At 43.7% G+C, this 17,533-nt stretch overlaps 1 protein-coding gene across 2 annotated transcripts in view; it reads left to right on the top strand.

Annotated features, from left to right (window-relative positions):
* TTLL1 (TTL family tubulin polyglutamylase complex subunit L1) overlaps positions 1 to 16,633 on the top strand; it is a 49,925-nt gene extending 33,292 nt beyond the window's left edge. The window contains exons 7-10 of one of the 2 annotated variants that reach the window (XM_055000316.1): positions 4,585 to 4,728; positions 10,321 to 10,407; positions 10,849 to 11,012; positions 16,147 to 16,633. In XM_055000316.1, the coding sequence (XP_054856291.1) occupies positions 4,585 to 4,728; positions 10,321 to 10,407; positions 10,849 to 11,012; positions 16,147 to 16,276 (525 nt within the window). In that variant the 3' untranslated portion in view covers positions 16,277 to 16,633. The remainder of the gene's footprint in view (positions 1 to 4,584; positions 4,729 to 10,320; positions 10,408 to 10,848; positions 11,013 to 16,146) is intronic. The other variant, XM_055000315.1, reaches the window with a different exon arrangement.
* Positions 16,634 to 17,533: the final 900 nt, after the last annotated feature.

Here is a 17,533-nt window from a genome sequence, read left to right as displayed (position 1 = left end):
ACCAGTTCCTCAAGCGTCTCGCCCCTCTGCAAGGCCGCCGTAACTGACTTGCCAAGAGAAGGACTCTGCTTTTTCGCTGCCATTTTAGGGGGGGGGGAACCGCCAATCTTCCGAGACTCTATGAGGGGGGGAAAATCCGAGTCTTCTAACCTTCAGACCCCACTACTCCTCGCATGCGCTTGTAGTAACAGAAGGGATTCGCTTACTTGCAGGCTTTCGCCTAATCCTGCTCCTTGTCGTTTTCCATAGCCCGGCAGCACACTGGGTGCCGCGCTCGTCTGCCGGCCTCCATAGGGACAAACGGGCGATTTACCCCCTGCCTCGATCTGTCAGAGGGCTCTTCCCGCCGCGTCCCGGACTCAGACTCCCTGCCTGAGAGTCTGGGGGCTAACCTTTGCAGATCAGCCGCCCGGCCAGGCGGCTCGGCCGCTTCCTCTCGGACCTGCCGGGAGGAGCGTCCGACATGGCTGCGAAAACGAAACCGAATCCGTGGGGGCTCGACTTTGAGGGAGTGCCTCCAGGTGGCGCCTGATCTTCTGCAAAATGGCTTTGTCATACTACTACTATTTTTTACCAAGAGTACTAGACATACGTGGCCTTTCCTTTGTTTTACTAATAATGCTCCATGTCATTACAGTGCATTGCAATTATGTTTCCCCCTCTTACTGGCGCCAACTCCTAGATACTCCTAACAGCACAAAGTTCATTGATGGTGCATACTGCTTGTCCTTTCTTTGGCCCCATCACACCTGCTTCACTGTTTTCATTATTCTGGTGTGGATCTGCTGTGTTTTCACTCCTACTGATGGCTTTGGCAGTTTTGGTCTGCTCCTTTTCCTGCACTGTAGCAGTCGTCTCAGGTTTTTGTTTTTTTCCTGAGTGGCAACTCTACTCCTTGACTACCATATTTTGCACCTCTAAGTAGATAAGCGTCTCTACTGAGACTATAGCAGGACCTAGATCCTGCTCCTTGTTCTATTGATAATGTTTGAGACTCAAACACTCTAAACATTCCTCTTCTTTAGGAGATTTCCAAAGACCTAAGTCACGGTGTAACCCCTTGTTTACTTTTTGCACCTCCCTGGTGCTTCATTTTTAGTGTGCACCACTTCCACTTGTGGAATAAGGACATTGCGGTTTCTAACCTATGTCCCCTCATTCATAGAATTTCACAGTATGAATGTGTCCAATGCCCTGCTCAGGATATCCTGCCAGGGGTTGGCTTCCAGCCCTCATGTTTCACACCACTATTAGTCATTCAGGCTCCAAGATCAAAAAGAGTCCAGTAGCACCTTTAAGACTAACTAATTTTATTTTATTGTATTTTATTTAAAATTTTATTTTATTTTAAAATTTTATTTTATTTTATTTATTTTATTTCAATTATCTCAGCCTGAGTGCCTGTGGGCTTTCGGGGACCACAGTTCTCTTTGTCAGATGCAGCTGGCAGGGAGAGCTGTGGTTATCGAGGGCTTATACTACATAGGAATTGTATACTTTCACTGCGGCAAACTGACTCCACACCAAAAGGAGATGTTTACATTTACAAGCAAAGGAATGTTTTGATTGCCTTCACACTAATTGCATCCTGTCTTCTTGTGATATATGTCCTGTTCTTCCCCCTCCCCTCCTCTTCTGTATTTGACCAGTTCGGATCAGGCATCTGATGAAGAGAACTTGATTCTCGAAAGCTTATGCTACAATAAAATAAAATTAGTTAGTCTTAAAGGTGCTACTGGACTCTTTTTGATTTTGCTACTACAGACTAACACGGCTAACTCCTCTGCATCAGGCTCCAAGAGAGACCTGGCAGTGTCCTCACACAACCCTTCCATTGTGGTGGTGGTTGTGGGTTTTCCGGGCTGTATTGCCGTGGTCTTGGCATTGTAGTTCCTGACGTTTTGCCAGCAGCTGTGGCTGGCATCTTCAGAGGTGCAGCACCAAAAGACAGAGATCTCTGAGTGTCACAGTGGGTTCCTTTGTGGGTGTTTGTAGAGGCGATCACACACTCTTTTTAGTGCATGACTGTTCAATGCCGTTTACCTAGCCCAGCTCTCCTCACCAGAGCACTGTTTTTCCTTGCTGCATTCCGGCTTGTACTTTGGTAGGAATACTTTAAGAGGTGCTTGTTGAGAAGCACCTCTGGGGGAATGTCAATGAGACGCTGAGCATCTCTTGGGAAGGTGGTCCTCCATAGTCTCTTACTTGAGAGCTTCACACTTGCCTCCCTCAGTGAGTGAGCTTGCTGCTCTTCCAATGTGGGACTGCACAGAAGCCACAAAGATGAAACAGGGTTGCACTTACCTGTAACTGTTGTTCATTGGGTGATCTTCTGTGCAGCCATGCATCCTTCCCTCCTGCCCCTCTGGAACATTAGTTTTGGAGAGGGGTCTCCAGTGGTGGCATGGAGAGAACTGAGGGAATAGCGCCTTCCTCCGGGTCATGTGATGTTTTTGGCGGGAAAGTGCCAAAGGGAGAAGGGGCGCTCATAGTATTCAAGAAAACTCTGGAAATCTCTGTGGTTGGTCTGCACGTGCACAGCCCCAATCTGTACCTCTCATCTAAAGTTTTATGCACTGAATGTGTTGGAATGTGTTGTATTCCTTCAGGAGACATGATGGTGGGTGGGGGTAGCTCACACTAGAAAGTAATTATCCTTTCCTAGAGGTTGATGAATATTATGCCGCTTATTTTGCCACTTTGTCACCTGCTGAGAAAGGTCCACTTCCTCTCTGACTAGTGGATTGTGTTCTCATTTGTTCTTTGCATTGTAATGCAAGACCCTGATTGCTGGACTTATGGCCTCCCCTTGTAGCCTTCCCCCTGGACCTCTTCCTTTTGATACCTGTTTATTCTTCTGCTCTTTGGGGTTCCTGAAGCTTGCTTCTAGCACATGGTTCCAGTGGTAGGGCCTTCTGATGACTGGGCTGAGTAATCTGATAGAGTTTGCGTGAGCTTTGCAGGAGGAGCCATTGGTCCCAGCTGTGCACAGAACTCATCAGAGGCCAAGAAATCAGACAGCAGTGTGGGGTGTGTGCAAGCAGAGGGAGTTAAGTGTGGACGGGGGAACAAGAGACAACCCTAGAGGCAAATAAAGGACATACAAGTGAAGCTTCTGCGTGAATTTAGAGTTGGGCGATGTAGGTTGCATTGGCCTTCCAGGTACTGGATTCTGCATACCTGGGTAAGCACCCTTTCTTACCACTTAACCTTTAAGCAACAAAACCAGCAATGAAGGTACCAAGCCAGCAAGGAAGTGGGGGCTATCCAATATTTGGTGAGTGCTCTTCTGTGTAACTAGGCAAGTGTCTTGTTAAGCAAACATTCTGCAGTGGACAAGCCATGGTTTGGCCATGACTTCTGAACTGGGGTCTGATGTCACTGTGGGTATCCCCACTGTGGAAGCTGTAATGAATGGGGTGGAGGCTGGTGGGGATTGCCACCCCCCCATCCTTCTTTAAGGTGGAGTACAGGAGGGAACAGCCAGTCATACTCAGAATGAGCAAGATGCTATGTGGAGGCTCCCAGATAGCAGGGGCCTCCCGCTGGCCTTGTGGGGCAAAATCCTTGTGTGGAATCCTTTTACTTATCCAGCTAACAGTCTGCTGGGGTGTTACATACCAAACCTAAAGAGAGATGTCCTGTTGATAGTCTGTTTCTTCTTTTGCAGCTTTTGAAAGTGATTTTTCCTAAAGAGTGTGGCCCAAGCAAACCTTTGATTAAAATATGTCAGGAATAGCAATCAGGCCCATGGTTTGGAAAAATACAATGGGCCCCAGCAGCATCCTCCCCTGCGCCTCCCCTGCTGCATTAGCCAAGGGGGGAAATTGGGGAAGAGATTGGGGGAGGCTCCCGCCTCCTCCGGCTTCTCTGCCGCTGCTTGGCTTGTACTATAGCAGCAGGGCCTTGGGACGGCCACACTGGCGTGGCCCAAGGCCCCAAGGAGGTGGCAGGGAGCCCCACCCCCCTGGCCACTGTGGGACCCTGGGAAGGCCTCACCACCATGCTGAGCTTTCCTGTAGCAGCAGCGGGCTCATTGGGCTCTGGTGGTGGGCTTCTCAGCGGTGGCAGGCTCCTTGGAAGCCCCAAGGTAGTGGGAAGGCCCAGCACTGTGGCGCTGGGTCTTCCCATCGCTGGGCTGGGGCTTCTCGGGCCACCACAAACCCTGAGCAGTGCTGGGCCTTTCCACAGCCACACTGTGCCTTCCCGTTGCTCGGCCAGGGCTTTGCGGGCCTCTGGAAGCCCTGAGCAGCGTTGGACCATCCAGCAGCTGTGCTGGGCCTTTCTGGGCCTCTGGAAGCCCTGAGGAGGCAGGGAGGCAAAATGTTTTGTCCCCGACTCGCTTCTTATCTCCGTGTACCGCACCTGCACGGGGATAAGAAGTAAGTCGTCGTTGCCTTTTATGTCTTAGGATTGCTGTGGGAAGGAGCAGTTTGCTTCATAGTCTTGAAAGTCTTGCGTCACAGTCAATTAATCTTCTGTTGGTTAACCCGCTTTAATGTGTCCAAACGTGACCTGTTTTTTTGCAACATTTGCATATGGTACCAGATCTGTAGACTTTGACTTGATGTCTTAACTTTGTAGGATGATTACAATCATATCCACGGTGGCAAATGGACTGTAAGCAACCTGCGCTTGTATCTAGAAAGCACTCGTGGGAAAGATGTCACCAGTAAGCTCTTCGATGAAATACACTGGATAATTGTGCAGTCATTGAAGGCTGTTGCAGTAAGTAGAGAGAAAAGTGACCTTTTAAAGGCCTCCTACCTCCTTGTCATAAATATCCATGCTGTAATGATTTCCTTATTTTGTCAGGGCCCAGTTCATTAAACTGAGAAAGAACAGACTGTATACATATAAGAAATATAAGAGTTTGTGTATATTCAACAGATTTTTATTATTTATTTATATTTTTCCACATTTTGAATCTGTTTATAACCAAGGCCCTGCCGATATATTTACTGATCTCCAGTGGTAACCATATTCTTGAGTTTTGGTGAGCCACTAATTTCATCTTGGGAAGAGAAGAGCATGACTGGCGACCAGCATAAGTAATGGAAGACCTGAGTCTCACTTACTGTGAAGCTTCCTTTCTCAGTGGTCCAGTGGAGTGGAGCAGTCCTCACGTTTGGGGTGTAGCTCCTCTCTGAGACAGGGTCAGTCCATCTGTTTGATCCCAGAGATGCTTATCCCTGAGATCACTAGTCCATTTTCAAGCCGTGATTCTCTGTAGGGACACCAAAATTCCCCACCACCCTCTTCCAACCTACCAATCAAAGCTTTTGGCTAAACGCAATCAAGTTAACTTTCTTGAACCGTTCAGAACTAACTATATACATAATTCTGTTCCCAGATCTAGTCTGAGTTCCCAACCTTTCCCAGTTAGCAATCTTAGGGAGTCACTACTACCATGTTAGCACACACCCCACACTTCCCAAAGCAATTCTAGGGTGAGTAGGACTGCCCCACTCCTGGGCCACCAAGAAAGGAAGCTTCACGGTTAGTGAGATTCAGATCTTCCATTCTCCAGCAGTTCTAGGAGTGGGGCAATCCTCATGTTTGGGACATAGAAAAGCAGTATGCCAAAGGGGGGTTGTTCGGCTCAGAGTTAGTGGGTACCCTCCTGCCAAAGGCCGCCTCAGCCGAGGCTATCTTGTCTATTCTATACTTGGTGAAAGAATGTTCCGACTTCCAGGTGGCTGCCTTACAGATCATCTTTAAAGAAGGGAAGGACCTATATGCTGCCAAACTCACCACCCTCTAAGTGAATGTGCTGTAATATCCTTAGCGGTTCCAGACCTCTGGCTTTGTATGCCAGAATGATAACCCTCTGATCCACCTACTTAAGGTGGATCACCTACTTAAGGTAGATACTCTCTGACCCAGGGAGGATTTTCTACAGGACACAGATAGCATCTCTGACTTTTGTTCTATCCATGTAGAAGCTCAAGGCTCTATGAACATCAAGGCAATGCCACTCCCTTTTTTATGTTTTGGATTAGGTCAGAATGTTGGTAGAACTATTTCTTTGCTCCTATGAAAGGTGGAATTTACCTTTGGAAGACCACTCTGTTGTTTTGGAAAATGCAGATCTCCCTGACTACTGATAATGCTCTTAATTCAGACATAATAGAAAAGAGTCCAGTCGCACCTTTAAGACTAACCAACTTTACTGTAGCATAAGCTTTCGAGAATCACAGTTCTCTTCATCAGATGCATGCTTCTCCATCCATTCTTTCATGCTTAAATATGCTTCATATAGTTTCCCAATTACTGAGAGGAGGGTAATTGGGCAATAATTCCGTGGATCCTGCCTTTTCCATTTATTCTTGAAGATCGGTACCACCAGAGCTTTCTTCTAGACAGGTGGAATACATCTCAAATCATTTATCATAGAAAAGAGGGGGGGTTTCAAAACTTCTGCTCACCACTTTGGGTTTGATTGTAATAGATGTTTCACTACTCCTTCCATTCCTGCTGCTTTTCTTTATTAGATGTTCAATGGTCTCAACTGACTGGTGGCCACGATTCTAGTTCCCTGATCTCAACCAGAATTTCCTCTTCTCTATTACTGGTTTTATCCCCGTCACATAGACGACTAAAGGAAGTAAGCCATACATCCAAGGAGATGCAAAAGGGGATAAATGAAACATTCTTGGCACTGTTGTTTACAATAAACCAAAACTGCCTGTTATTTCTATCATAAGTAGCCGATATCAAAGCTCTCCATTTTTTCATCAAAGTTACCCTTTTCTTATAGATTACTAGTCCTTTCCATCTCTCCTTAGCCATCTTAAGTCTGGTTAAAGTATATTCTGATCTCTTCAGTCTAAACTCCTTGAGATAGTTTGTCACTTTTCTTAGGAGGGTCCAGCATTCATAATCATACCAATCATTCTTCCTTTGCTTTGATCAATTAAAGCAAGGTAGCTGGTTATACAGATTTACAAAGATCTATTATCTGATTCAAAGGATCATAATAAGATGTCACATCGATCGCTGAGGCACATTTATTGTGCAAGAGGTGACATTCTTTGAAGGGCTTATTGAACCAATTTCTTGTGATACCAGTGGTGTCCATTTCTTTATTTTTAGACTCTGGTTGGTCTTCTCTACATACGCAGTGGAGATGGTAGCTTAACTGCTTGTTACAGGTAGAGTTAGCATAAAGGGGAGATGGTTACCCCCAAGAAAGTTACTCACTTTAAAATCGCAGATCCTAGTTAGCACCTCTTCCGGTGCCAGGCAGTAATCTACTGTACTGGCACCTTTATGGGTAAAACAAGTAAGCGCCCCTTCAGGATCCACCAGTTTATTGGTGTATCCTGAACTGTGTCTGTCGCAACCCCTAGGTGTACGATCCTCTGGGTTGGGAAGAGGCTGCTCTTTCCCCTGATTATTGCAAAGCCATTCCGTCATTTGATTCACTGCTTCCAGTCCTTAGGTTAGCGATGGAGCCTTGATTAGGATGCCATTCAGATACAGGAACAATGATACTCCCTGCAGCCTAATGAGTGCTATCAGGGCTACCAGTATCTTGGTGAACACTTTGGGTGATGATTTTAGACTGAAGGGTAGGGCACAATACTGGAAGTATTTCTCACTGTACACAAAGTGAAGAAGCCTTTGATGGGCTTCTTTTATTGGGTTATGCAAGTAAGCCTCCGAGAGATCGATGGAGACTAAGAAATCTCCTTTCTAGATTGTTGCTATGATAGTTTTTAACGTTTCCATTCTGAATTTGTGTGTTCTGATATATTTGTTCAGCCATTTTAGGTCCAGTATGGCCTTTACATCCCCGTTTTACTTCGAGACTATGAAGAACACTGAGTAGACCCTTCGGGTTCTGTGTACTTCTGGTACTGGTTCTGCGGCCCCTATCTCTAGCAGATGTTGAATGGTCTTTCTTAGAAGTTGGTGTTTTTGATTCAATGGATTTTTTGGAATCTTCAGGAAATTATTGGGTGGCATAGAATGGAATTCCAATGAATACCTGTTAGTCACTGTATCCAGAACCCGTCTGTCCTTTACAGTCTGTTGCCACCCGGTTGCAAATTTTGGTAATCGCCTTTCGATTCCAGTTACTTCTGCTGTCATGACATCGTCATGCTGAGGTTCCCTTTCTCTGTCCTTTGGTGTATTGACCTGGTCTTGTGAAGGTGGAAAATCTGTTCTCCCCTCGGGTTCTGGGCTGCCACTGTCCCTCGAATGGTCTGGAGTTCCCCAAGTGGGGAGGGCATTTGAAACCACAAAAGGACTGGAACCTCCTTTTTGTTTTCACTTCCTTCTTTTTGGATGGAAGGACCTTCTTCTCTCTGTCTTCCACCAGATAGCTATCCAAGGCCCCTCCAAATAAATTGGTACCTTTGAAAAGAATTGCTGCCATTTTAGCTTGGGCCAAGGGATCCACTTCCCAGTTCCTCAGCCATGTGTTATGGCTGGCTGTCATGTTAAAGGCCATGGCTCTGGATGATAATTGTAAGGCGTCTAAGGATGCATCTGCTGCAAAAGCTGTTGCCAAGGCTATCTTCTTCACTTTGTCCTTTATTTCTTTGAGAATATTACTTTCCACTGCCGCCAGATCCGAAGCCCAGGAGAAAGCTGCTCTTGCAACGAGCGAGTCTGTTGCTGAAGCTCTAAGTGAGATAGATGAGGCTTCAGAGTTTCTGTGTGAGAGGGCCTGTTCTATTCTCTTATCTCAGGGATCCTTGGGCAGACCCTCATTGGTAGCACTGAATTGGACGCCAAGCTGGTTACCAGGCCATCCACCAATGGTAACTTAAGTTTCCTAGGAGCCTCTGGCACTAGTGAGTAGAACTTACTGCAAATGGAATGATTAGCTTTTGGTTTAACTGGGGCTTTCCATTCAGCCTTCATTAGATTGTAAAAGGCTGCTGAGAGGGGAACCCCTAAAGGAATTACTCCCAACTTAGGTAGGGCTCTCTGTGATCCTTCTGGGAAAGCTGGGTCTGTTTCTTCTTTCCCTTTGGACTTGTGGGAGATCTCCACTACCCTTAGTACCTTGGGCATAAATTTCCTGTGGGAAGAGCCTTGTTTGCATTGGGAAAACCATGTCCTCCTCTTCTGGCAATTCCCCTTCTTCCTTAATTGAAGAGGAATCTGACCAGAATCTTGCAATTGTCTGTCTGTCTGGGGGCTGTGTTCCCTGTGGCTTTTGGGCTCCTTTGTCCTTCTCCTCTTTGATCTGGGGGAAGGGGAGGTATCAACCCTTTTGGTCCTTTTGGACCCAGACCCTCAACTGGGAGGTTTTCCCTTCTTACCTGGAGGTCCACAAACCTCTCCACTCTGGTTTTGCTCCCTGAGGATCTCTTTAAAATCCGCCTTAATTTCTGATCTAATCCATGACAGCAGATTTGATCTTCACCTGAAAGATCCACCTCAGGGGCTTTCTCCCCTTTGTCCTGTTGGGACTGTTGGGAGCAGGCTGGTGCTGGAGAATTGGGCAGGTCTAATCCACAGATTGTGCCTGCGGAAGCGGCAAGGCCTGCGGAAGCGGCAAGGCCTGTCTTGACTACCATTCCCACCCAAACTGAGAGAAAACCCCCTCATCCCGAAAGCAAAGATAAAGGGCTTCTCCTTTACTTCTACGTCATCCCCATCCCCCATCGGGTCTTTCTTGCGCTTCTGTCAGCTGAAAGGGGACTGGCAATGTTCCTTAGAATGTAGGAGCCCTCTATTGGCTCGTCAGAGCTGATGTAGGCTCTGTTTGCCCCATTGTTGCTCCATGTTGGGCTGCCGCAAATTCTTCCACATCCAGGTTCTTCTAAGATTGGGAGAGAGGGGCGGGTGTGAGGTTTTCTCCCAGCCCAAAGGCTGGAGATCTCAGCTGAAGTCTGCAGAGGCCTTGGACCAAGGAGAACCTAGGGCTGTTGGCTTGGTGCTCACCTTTGCTTCCAAAGCAATTGGAGAGGGGGGGCAGCTGCTCTTCTGTCCCTTGTGGTCTTGCCTGTGGCTTTCCCTGCTATCTGTTCGTCCGAGAAATGCCGGGACCACTGCTCTCTCTGGAGTGTAGTCGAAGATGCCCTGCTCAGAGACAGGGCCAGAAAGACTGCCCTACTCCTAGGACCACTGGAGTATAACCGGCAGCCAATGCCAGACAAAATATGTGGGCCCAGTACTGTTGCTGGAATGGCACATCAGGGGTGGCCGACTGGTGGCCCGTTGAATTTGCAATGCCTAGGAAATTGTGTGTATAGTTGGTATTCAATAAGCAGTAAATTTGAGGTCAGTATTCAGTAGGCAGTAAATATTCTTCTCTGACTTTATGTATGATGACGGATGTACTTTGAACTCTTTCAGCCTGTAATGAACAATGATAAACACTGCTTTGAATGCTACGGATATGACATCATAATTGATGACAAGCTTAAGCCTTGGCTTATTGAGGTAAACATTATGTGCTCTGCAGGTTTCTTCTTAAAGAAAGTGCAAGGAAAAGAGTCCTTCTTCTTGAAAGCTAAAGATTCCCCTTTTCAGAACAACAGTGGACAGCAAAACAGTTAGAAATTCTAATAATTTAGTATTTGAGGAATACTCATATGAAGCTGATTTTTAATGATTAAATAAATTCGTTAATGGTTAAATAATGATTAAATAAATGTTTATAAACAACTACAAATAATAGCCATTTATTTTGGCAACAACTTCAATGTTAAATGTTGCCATTCCAAGAAGCAGCATATGATGTATTAGACCAAGCTGTAAAACCACACAAGGTAGTCAGCCTCACGGAGCAGCTTTTCAGAGTTGCTTCAACAACCATTTATTTATTTGTAGGATAAATAACAGATGCGAACAACTTCTTTTTCTCTTCTGCACCTTCCATAGGTCAATGCTTCTCCATCTCTTACTTCCAGTACTGCGAATGACCGTATTCTCAAATATAATCTTATTAATGACACTCTTAACATTGCTGTACCCAATGGGGAAATTCCAGATAATAAATGGAATAAATCACCCCCAAAAGAAGCCCTTGGAAATTATGAGATTTTGTAAGTATCAGACAGCTGTTTGTCCTGCTGCAAGTTTACATTCTGGGGTTACATTGTGACAAAGATTTGTCAGAATCCTGGTGGTGTTACGACTCAGTACCAATTTGGATTGTAAGCCAACACAAAGAGTGTGTGCAAGTCCCTTAAACTATGTTGGCTTGTTGATAGACTACATTTGTTCCAGTTGTAAACCAGAATGTGTGCGGAACTCTGCCATAGAGTGACTCGAGGTAGTCATCTTGAGGTGGAAAAGAAGAGACGCGTGAAATACAGTCTTGAGATGTTTTCACTGTCATAGGTGGATATTATATCATAAATAACATAGCTTCACCCAGAGTTCCTTTTTAAAAATCCTTTTATTTATAAGATTTTTTAAAGTGTAACAACTAATGAATAATAATGTTGTTGATCTCAGTCAATACAAATTGCCAGAAATGTTTTCTTATCAAACAGATCCACCATGCATGAACCATTGTGCCAATTTCCTGATACCTACTCCAACGGCTATTGAATGTGTTTCTAAATGTTTTGCTGCATTTTTGAAGAGTGAGGTACCAGCACATTATAGTCCTACATGTTTGTTCCCTAGTTGACAGAGATTCCATTTTCCACTGACAAAGGAGGTCTGTCAGTCTTTCTCATCAACACATATATTTAAATCTTTTCTCCACTTTGTAAAAACAATTTTTGAGTTATGCCATTTCAGAATTAATGGTAAATGATATAATGAGGACCTCCAACCTCCCCACCCCTCAACTAGGATCAGTTTTAATTCAGAAGGAATTTGGTCCCTGGGAATTTATGGAAATAGAATTCTGAATGAAGTACTGTATTTGTAGATGTTTACACCAGTTTATATATTGACCACCTAGTTTAGTTAGAAGTGTGTTTTTGTGGATTACATTGACCATTGCTAAGGATATTTCTAAAGGTGCAGGCCTGGATGAATTAGGAGTTAATATTTTAGCCTATTTTCAACAGGTTGAGTGTTGAAAGTGCAACGGATTACCAATACAATTATTAACAGGTATCTAGAGAAGAGGAAGCTCAGTAATTGGAATAGTTTGTAGTCTATACTGTACCAGTGCATACTGGCTTCAGAATAAACATGGATTATGTGCAAGAAGATTATGTGCAAGTACTGTGGAATGATTGATAATAAAAACAGAACTCTGAACCTCCTTTTCCTTGTTCTATTAAGAAATTCCTTTATTAAAAGTGTGTCTATTCTAGGATCTTAGATGGGTCAAACAATGCAATCCTAAGAAGCATTACTCCAGTATAAGCCCACTTAAATCAATGGGCTTAGACTGGTATAACTCTGTTTAGGATTGCACCATAAATTTACTTTTAAACCATGAAACTTTCCTGAATTATTTTGGGAGTTCCTGGGTTAGATATGAAGATTGCAACATTATCAGCATATAGATTAATTTTATCCTCATAATAATTAATAATGCCTTTGGTTGTTGTGGGTTTTCCGGGCTGTATTGCCGTGGTCTTGGCACTGTAGTTCCTGACGTTTCGCCAGCAGCTGTGGCTGGCATCTTCAGAGGTGTAGCACCAAAAGACAGAGATCTCTCAGTTTCACAGTGTGGAAAAGATGTTGGCAGGTCATTTGTATCTACTCAGGAGGGGTGGGGTTGAGCTGAGTCATCCTGTAAGAGTTTCCCAGGGTATGGAATGCTAATGGCAGGAGGCTTCACTGTATCCTGAGGAGGTTCTTTTGCATATGGATTGGTGCTTGATGTGCTAATCTTCTCTGCAGGGCTATTGTCGGGTGTAGAGTGTTTTGTTAGCCTGGTGTTTTTCAGAACTGGAAACCATGCTCTGTTCATTCTTAAGGTTTCTTCTTTCCTGTTGAAGTTTTGCTTATGCTTGTGAATTTCAATGGCTTCCCTGTGCAGTCTGACAGAGTAGTTGGAAGTGTTGTCCAGTATTTTGGTGTCCTGGAATAAGATACTGTGCCCGGTTTGAGTTAGGCTATGTTCAGCCACTGCTGATTTTTCAGGTTGTCCTAGTCTGCAGTGTCTTTCATGTTCTTTTATTCTTGTCTGGATGCTACGCTTTGTGGTCCCGATGTAAACTTGTCCACAGCTGCAGGGTATACGGTATACTCCTGCAGAGGTGAGGGGGTCTCTACTGTCTTTTGCTGATCGTAGCATCTGTTGTATTTTTCGGGTGGGTCTGAATACTGCTTGAAGGTTATGCTTTTTCATAAGCTTTCCCATCTGATCAGTAATTCCTTTGATATATGGCAAAAACACTTTTCCTGTAGGAGACTGTTTTTCCTTGGTTGTTTGATTCATCCTGGGTTTGATTGCTCTTCGGATTTCATTTCTGGAGTAGCCATTTGCCTGAAGTGCGTGGTTCAGGAACGTCAGGAACTACAATGCCAAGACCACGGCAATACAGCCCAGAAAACCCACAACAACCATCGTTCTCCGGCTGTGAAAGCCTTCGACAATATAACAATAATGCCTTTATTTTTTCTGATAGCCAGAACTAAAGGCTGCCTAGACATAGAATAATGAGCTGAAGCTGTTGATACATAATTTTGTTTGGGAATTATATAATTGCTTGATACAATAAATCATTTTCAAATTATATTTTGGTCCCAAATTTAAAGTTTTTCAAAAATGCCATTCCAATCTATCGAAGGCTTTTTGGCTACCAAGGGAAATTATATCTGCATTTTTCATTTGTGGATTTACATAAATGTATGATGATTAAAACATATAGATATCTATGCATAGATTTTCCAGTGGTGTTTTTTTTAGCCAGCACTGTTTTCTTTCTCTTTTTTCTTTCTCCTGTTTTTTCTCTTGTTTACTTCTTATTTTTGTTATGTATTTGCACTAATAAATAAATTACATCCAGTAATCTACATCTACATTTACTTCCATCAAGGCTGCAGCCATGATCCAGCAGCTGAGCATATTTTATCAGTAGCTTGCAAATAACTATTTTATTTCTTTATTTTTATTTAAGTTATTTATAGTCTGCTTTTCTCACTGAGTCAAGGTGGATTACACAGTGGAAGTCAATATGATCAACATGTGGGGACATTCAGTAAACAATACAATAGAGTATGGATTGCAGAAATATGATACAGTGCTGAAACAAAAGATAAGCAATTTGACACGACATATTAAATCACATGGAAACTACCCAGTTGGAACACACTTACAGCATCAGATGGTATAAAGTAGTATAGTCTACAATCCCAGTCCATTATCAAAGCACCTCTATGAACCATTTCCTTACAGCACAGCCCTATTACCTGTGTAAAAAAACCCCTCTTGAATAATTCTGTTCTGCATAGTTTGCAGAAGTCCAGAAAAGTGAGTGCTTTCCTGGTGTCTTCAGGTAGACCATTCCATAAGATGGGGGCCACCACATAAAATGCACATGTGTGGGCAGCAGGTTGGCACCTGCAGAATGCCCTGTTGAGATGAGCGAAGCTGCCATGGCAGAACATAGGGAGAGAGGTGGGCTTGTAGATATAAGGGACCAAGGCCATGAAGGGTTTTGTATGTTATAGACAAAACATTGAATTGAGCCCAGTCAAGTGATTGCAGAATGAGAGTAATATGCATGCTCCCCCTAGCTCCTGATAATAATGGAGCTGTGGTGTTCTGCACCAACTGGAGTCTCCATATGGACTTTGAGGGGGGGACCTATGGACCTGTACTCTATGTATAGTACTCTAATCTCTATGTTACTATGATGTATCTTGGTGTCCAGATTGGCCATGTCAAAGTAGGGTACCATAATTTGTGCTTGACTGAGTTGGAAGAAGATGCATTAATTTTCTTCTCTAGCAGCATTGATTTTCTTCTCAAGCAGGCTCTTAACCAAATCTGCTAGGGTCAACCAAACCCCATCAAAAGTGGGAAGCACAATATCCTTCAAGATTTTTGCCTTCACAACCAGCATCACTTCCATCTTGTCTGGGCACAGTTTCATATTTTTTTTTGTTGCTTTCAGCCACTTAACCACAGCTGTCTGGTAGTGACTTTACTGTATCACCACAGGATTTGGATATAGAACTGGGTGTCATCCACATACTGATGGCATCCAGTTCCATAGCAATAAATGATTGTTCCTAAAAGCTTTACATAGAAGTTAAATAACACAAGGTTAAGGTTGCACCCTGTAGGACCCTGCAAGATAATTCTGACATTGAAGATGGCTAGTCTCTAAAAGCAACCCCTTTAAATTCATTCCACGAGGAATGATTGAAACCAGTCCAAAGAATGTCCCTTGATACCTAATTCTGCCCCCAAACGCCTCAACAGGATGGCATGGTCTACAGTATCAAAAGCTGCAGATAGGTACAGGAGGAGCAACAAAGAAGCACGGCCTTTGTCTACATTCAGATGGAGTCACTAGAGCCATCTCTATCCCATAGCCAAGCCTGAATCCAGACTGGAAAGGGTTCAGAGCACCAGAATAATTCAAGAAGACCTGGAATTGGCCTGCTACTGCTCTCTTGATGACTTCTCCCAGAAAATGTGGATTAGAGATGGGGCAATAATTATCTACATCATTTTTTCCTTGGAATTGTTTTTATAGTGGACAAATAACCACTTCTTTGAGTGGCTGAGGGAAGGCACCTTGAGTAGACACCAAGAGCTATGATGGACACTGAGGGCTCATTTATGTAGTCTTTATTTAGGAGATGAATCACTTTATAATGGAGGGAAATGTAATTGGTCATTTAGCTTTCTGAGTTGTATGTATGGTGTGGATACCAAATGCCTCTTACTGGAGTAGTAAGTTGTTAATATCAAGCCAATTTCAGGCATCCATATGGTTTCTCACTAGCACTGAGAGATCTCTGTCTTTTGGTGCTACACCTCTGAAGATGCCAGCCACAGCTGCTGGCGAAACGTCAGGAACTACAATGCCAAGACCACGGCAAACCCACAACAACCATCGTTCTCCGGCCGTGAAAGCCTTCGACAATACATTAAAGCGAAATCTGTTTCCCTATGTTGTTTTTCCACAAAGTGAGCTACTAAAGGAACCTCTGTGTTCATAAATACCTTGTGTTGAAGCCTGAATTTAATCACTCTAGATTAAATGCTAACGTCTAGATGCCAACAGCTGTCTGTCTGTCTTTTCTTAGATATGATGAAGAGATGGCCCAAAGCGAAGGGCCAGATCGCGATTTAAGAAGCCGCTCTGGACAGTCTATCGGACTTAAAGGAAACCGAGCCAGAGACTTTGGGAAACCCGGGCCTACTACATGGAAGTAATTGCAGCATGAACTAGAGGCTGATACTTCCTGAAATTAAGGGCTGTGGTTTTGGTAGTTCTTTTGAAATGATTTTGGATGACTCTCTTCTCTTTTGCTGAACGCCCTGAAAGGGGAAGGTAATGTTGCTGAAACAAACAAAAACGTTTTCTGTACTGTGGTGACAAGTACAGTGGAGGTCTGAACAAAATTGACTTAGTGGCATATATAAACATCTTTTATTGATCAGTGTGTTAGGTTTTACTGTCAGATTGTTATGCTACATGTAGTATTAAACTATGTTATTAATTCATGCTGTATGATTCTGATTAAACCTTTACAAAACAAGTTTGCATTTCTGTCTCTTCTGTTAGGAAACGCCAAGTTTGTTGGCTGTAAAAAGAAAAACTTGTGTTTGATGTACATATTTTTTAATGAATATATACTGGTATTTATCAGATGCATTTAAAGAAGAGTTTAGTTATGCTGCCTTTTATCAATTAGGCAGATGTGCTCTGATGTAAACGTGCATAATTCAACTACAAATGGAATTGATTTCTGCTGATTTAAATGTCTGGTTTGAATAGGGTTTTTATTTTAAAGTTTGTAAGTGGATGGCCCAGGCTTTCCCAACGTCATCTGATCTAAGAAGCTAAGCAAGGTCAACTCTGATTGGTACTTGGATGGGAGACCACCAAGGAAGCCCAGGGTCCCTATGCAGAGCTAGGCAATGGCAAACCACCTCTGAACATCTCTCACCTTCAAAACATATTGGGGGGAGAGGGTCATCCTAAGTTGGTTGTGACTTGATGGCACTTTATACACAAGTGGCTTTGAGTTCTGTAATGTAAGAGACAAGTGGCACATAAATATTGTAAACACACAAATTCGTGTTGCTTAGTTCTTAAGACCTTTCCAACAAGAGCATTCTGGGGCCACATATGGCTCTTAAATATATAAATCTGGAAAGATTCAGCAATTACATAAGAGGATGAGAATTCCAGATGGGTAAGCAATGTTAGGTAACAGCAAAATAAACCAGGACTACAGTGGCACTTTAAATATTAACAAAGTCTATTCCATCATAAGAGTGCATGACTCCGAGCTCACTTCATCATGTGCATGAAGTACAAATCCATCAGGCCTGATTTATATACACAACAGAAAGTGATGGCGGGGGGTGAAGGGATGTTACAGAAAGGCTAGTTTAAAACAAGGTCCAATCCAAACAGCCATCAGGTCACTCAGCAAGGGTGTGAGATTCTTCCAGCTCTTGTTA

The sequence above is a fragment of the Eublepharis macularius genome, chromosome 16, assembly GCF_028583425.1.
Source record: "Eublepharis macularius isolate TG4126 chromosome 16, MPM_Emac_v1.0, whole genome shotgun sequence".
Taxonomy (NCBI): Eukaryota; Metazoa; Chordata; class Lepidosauria; order Squamata; family Eublepharidae; genus Eublepharis; species Eublepharis macularius.
Note: the sequence above shows the minus strand (reverse complement) of the source record. Positions and strands in the feature narration are given on the sequence as shown.